The sequence below is a fragment of the Alligator sinensis genome, unplaced genomic scaffold (assembly GCF_000455745.1).
Source record: "Alligator sinensis unplaced genomic scaffold, ASM45574v1 scaffold1338_1, whole genome shotgun sequence".
NCBI lineage: Eukaryota > Metazoa > Chordata > Crocodylia > Alligatoridae > Alligator > Alligator sinensis.
Genome location: NW_005842713.1, coordinates 308,093 through 312,170, shown reverse-complemented (window position 1 = coordinate 312,170; position 4,078 = coordinate 308,093). Strand labels below are relative to the sequence as shown.

The 4,078-nt window shown below is 37.9% G+C and overlaps 1 protein-coding gene across 1 annotated transcript; it reads left to right on the top strand.

Moving 5' to 3' along the window:
* Window positions 1–2,098: 2,098 nt before the first annotated feature.
* On the top strand, window positions 2,099–3,102 carry LOC102387880 (trace amine-associated receptor 9-like; the record flags this gene model as incomplete). Its single annotated transcript, XM_014524965.1, is given in 3 exon segments — window positions 2,099–2,445; window positions 2,447–2,857; window positions 2,859–3,102. Coding segments are annotated over 3 exon segments (1,002 nt in total), but the record flags the coding sequence as incomplete, so codon positions are not given.
* Between the last annotated feature and the right edge of the window lie 976 nt (window positions 3,103–4,078).

Sequence of the window (4,078 nt, the reverse complement as noted above, 5' to 3'; positions counted from 1 at the left end):
GAGCTTGATTTTTTCTTGCTGCCTATGTACCTATAGAAGGACTTTTTGTTGTCTTTTATTTCAGTTGCCATGCATGTCTTGGCCTTCCTTGTCTCATACCTGAGATTACCCTTCTCTGGATGCTGAACTGTTTTTCCATTGCCTGTACACTTCTATTTTCCTTTTGAGAAGTTCCCTGATGTCCCTGTTGAGCCAGGCAGGTCTCTTGGCTCCTTTTCCTCCTTTCAACCATGTGGGGATGGCCTCTTTTTGAGCAGTGAAAATTGCCTTCTTAAGGAACTGCCACCATTCCTGAATTCCCAAGTTATCCAGTCACTGGTTGCGAAGGGCCTTTCCAACTAGACTCCTGAGTTTACTGAAGTCTGCCTTTCTGAAGTCAAGGACTTCTGTTCTGCTGGTAGAATTCCCAGCGTTACGGTAGATGACAAATCTAATCAACTCGTGATCACTGTCACCCAGAGTATCTCCAATCTTCAGGTCACCTACCATGTCTTCCCTTTTGGTCAGCACCAGGTCCAGAGTGGCTTTACCCCTGGTTGACCCCTCCACAGCCTGTGACAAAAACAGGTCATCTAAAGTTGCCAAGAAGTTGGTTGACCTGCTGGAGCTGGCTGAATGGTCTTCCCAACAGATGTCAGTGTCGTTGAAGTCACCCATGAAAATCAAGTCCTTAGTGCTGGCTGCATTGGTCAGTTCCCTGTAAAACGCCTGGTCGCTCTCCTCTTCTGGACATGGCACTATACTGTTAACAGTCATAAGACTGATCCACTGAATAACATAGCCCTAAATAAATTATGCGACTGAAAATAAACCATGAGTTTTTACTGGGCCCATGAATGTTAGAATTCATGTAAGAGCTCATGCTTCCTATTTGTTTCATGCTTCTGCAAGGGTTTACAGCAGTCATTCTTAACCAGGATAATGTCCTGAGGTACCTTAAGATCCTTTTAAAGGTGCCAATGGGGTGTTACAAAATTTTAGCAATGTTAGGTGTACAAACATGATTCACACAATAAACTCAGAGATTTCAAATACAAATTCATAGTCTTAAAAACATTCTTCCCTGGTGTGGGCTTTCTGAGTTCTTTGCAACAGATGCATTGATCTGTTATTTTCCTGTAGTCAAAAAATGAATAAACACTAGGAACTGGCATTTCTGAGAAGTTCTTTGAGTCTAACAAGGGGTGCCCTGAGTCTAAACAGGTTGAGAACAAATAGGTTCACAGGATTAAGACCTCAAATTGCCATGAGATTGAGTTAAATGTGGGTGACAAGGTGATTTCTCATGTTATCATTGATAGTGCAGAGATAGTGTAGCCTTAACAGTAAATCACTAATATAATATACCAGTAATAATGATACTTACAACTCATTTTCATGTCAGTGTTCCCACCCCTCACCACAGGTACTTTTTGTTTGGGAACAAACTTCATCATAAGCTGCACAAGCCAAGCCAGAACCTAGAGTATGCATGTGGAGGACTAGCCTGCAATGAGATCTGTGTTGCTGTGGCTTCACTGTTACCATTACCTGAGGTAGTATAATGAAACTAGGCCAAGTCTGCCTATATATGCCACAGCTGTGCCAGTGTGGAGAGAGGAGAGAATATGTTCTCTCATTAACTCTGCTAGAAGAACTCAAGGGAGGAAGCATTACTATAAATTATAAGTGCCTTCCAGTTTTCTGCTTATATCTTAATTCACTCTAATTTGCAAACAGATGTTTGTCAGAAGGTAAGGTATTAGGAAATTCAGAACAAGTAGCATGAAAGAATCTTACCATGGAATACAAAATGATTTGTTAAAGTTTTTTATTCCTAGTTATTTCATTTCTTATTTAATGTTTCAAGTGAAAAGCTACTACTAAGGACATCTGATGCATTAATATCTTTTCTTTCCTCCTGAATTCATCACAAATTCTAGGAATTCATGTGCTTATTTAAGTTACTGAGATAGAATGATTGTATTAATAGCTGTTTTACTTGTAATTTCTTTTACCACAGGAGTGCTTAGTCTTCTGCCATTTGTTATAAATGTCAGATCAAGAATTCATCAATTGCAGACTTGCCGGGAAAAAAATGAACTCAACTTTTTATTAAAAGGAAGATGTGCAATACTGCTATGAGAAAATGAATGGATCCTGCTATAAAACACCATGGTCTTCTGGGATTCAAGGAACTTTGTATGTTGTGCTTGGTTTTCTCACAATTCTTACAGTAGCAGGAAACCTGATGGTTATTATTTCAATTGCCTATTTCAAACAGCTTCACTCTCCTACAAATTTTTTAATTGCCTCCTTGGCTTGTGCTGACTTTTGCTTGGGTTTGACAGTGCTGCCTTTCAGCACTATAAGATCTGTTGAGACCTGCTGGTATTTTGGGGAAACTTTCTGTAGATTCTACAGTTGTTTAGATGTGTCTTTTTGCCTAGCATCGATATTTCATTTGTGTCATCTCCATTGATCGGTATGTTGCTGTTACTGATCCTTTAGTTTACCCCTTGAAGTTCACCATGCCAGTTTCAAGAATGTTTGCAGCTGCTGCTTGGACATTTTCATTAATCTACAGTTTTTCTGTAGTTTTTACTGGAGCTAATGATGAAGGGCTACAAGAATTAGTGAAAGCACTCTCCTGTGTAGGAAGCTGTCAGCTTGTTTTCAATAAGACTTGGGTATTAATTTCATCCCTCCTTTATTTCATACCTTTCTTTACAATGATAATACTTAACAGCAAGATTTTCAGTGTAGCCAAAAAGCAAGCTAAAAGGATAGAGAGTGTGAGCAACAAAACACAGTCCTCTGATAATTACAATAACCGAGTAGGGAAAAGAGAGAGAAAAGTTGCTAAAACACTGGGCATAGCTGATTGTTTTTCTCATATTCTGGTCACCATATTTTATAACAGTCATAATTGATGCCTTATTTGATTTTCTAATTCCACCTCTTTCCTTTGATATTATGGTTTGGGTTGCTTATTCTAACTCTGCCATTAACCCCTTGATTTATTCTTTCTTTTATCCCTGGTTTCGAAAAGCAATGAAAGTGATTGTGAGTTGCAAAATGTTTGTGACTGACTGCTCAACAATGAATTTGTTTTCTGACTGAAAATGTAGTCTTGTGCTATTATGTTCTCATTCCAAGTCATAGATCTGCTTTGCATAAATTGTTTTCTCTTAACATTCTTTCATATTTTTTTTTTCAACCTGTAATCTTTACATCTTAGTGTGCTATTATTGATAAAGTGTCATTCTTCTTCTAACTGGTGTGATTCCAAGTACTCTATGTATATCTCTTTTTATAATTTAAAAGAAGCTGAATAAAATGGTATCTAAATAGCTTTCCAGAATTTTTTTAAATGTATTATTATGCAGTCTGTTGTTTTGACAGCTTGTAACCTGTCACTCTATAATCACTAGATATATGCAGCATTGACTGAACAATTCTATTTTGATTTTTTTTTTTTCTTTGCAACTGGTTGATTTACACACTCTTCTGCCCTGAAATAAGTCCATGTACTCATCCATATAATCAAAATGTATGAAAGATCTGTCTAAAAGGAAATAGAGGTGAACTTTCTATAGTCAGAAAATAATTGCAATGAAGACAGTTTTTCTGCCATTAAAAAGACTGGTAAACTAGAAAAAAAAGCATAAATAGGCGGATAGTACATGCTTTAAAAATGAGGTTCTAAGGTGTATTGGCAGTCACCTGGATATTGACTATTGCTGACTGAAGTGCTCATTTATGAATTTGAGACTCAATCCTACAAGATTTTACAGGTTATTTAAGAGTTCTGAGTTATGACTGGTTGGCCACCATTCCCCTAGTCCAAAGCTGCTATTGATCGGCATGATAAGTAGTTGATTGGTAAAGAGAAGGAACTGGACTGAGCAGATTGGAGAGACTAAGTATCAAGAATACTAGAGCATTCCAGGTGCAGGTAAATAAGACCTGCCCCCCTGCCACCCTTCCTACTAAGCATGCAAATGTGCCAAACATTCTCCCTTCCATGTCCCAGAAGAACATAACAGCATTTGGCTTACACTCATTATGGCAGAAATAAAAGAGTTCTTAATCTGGG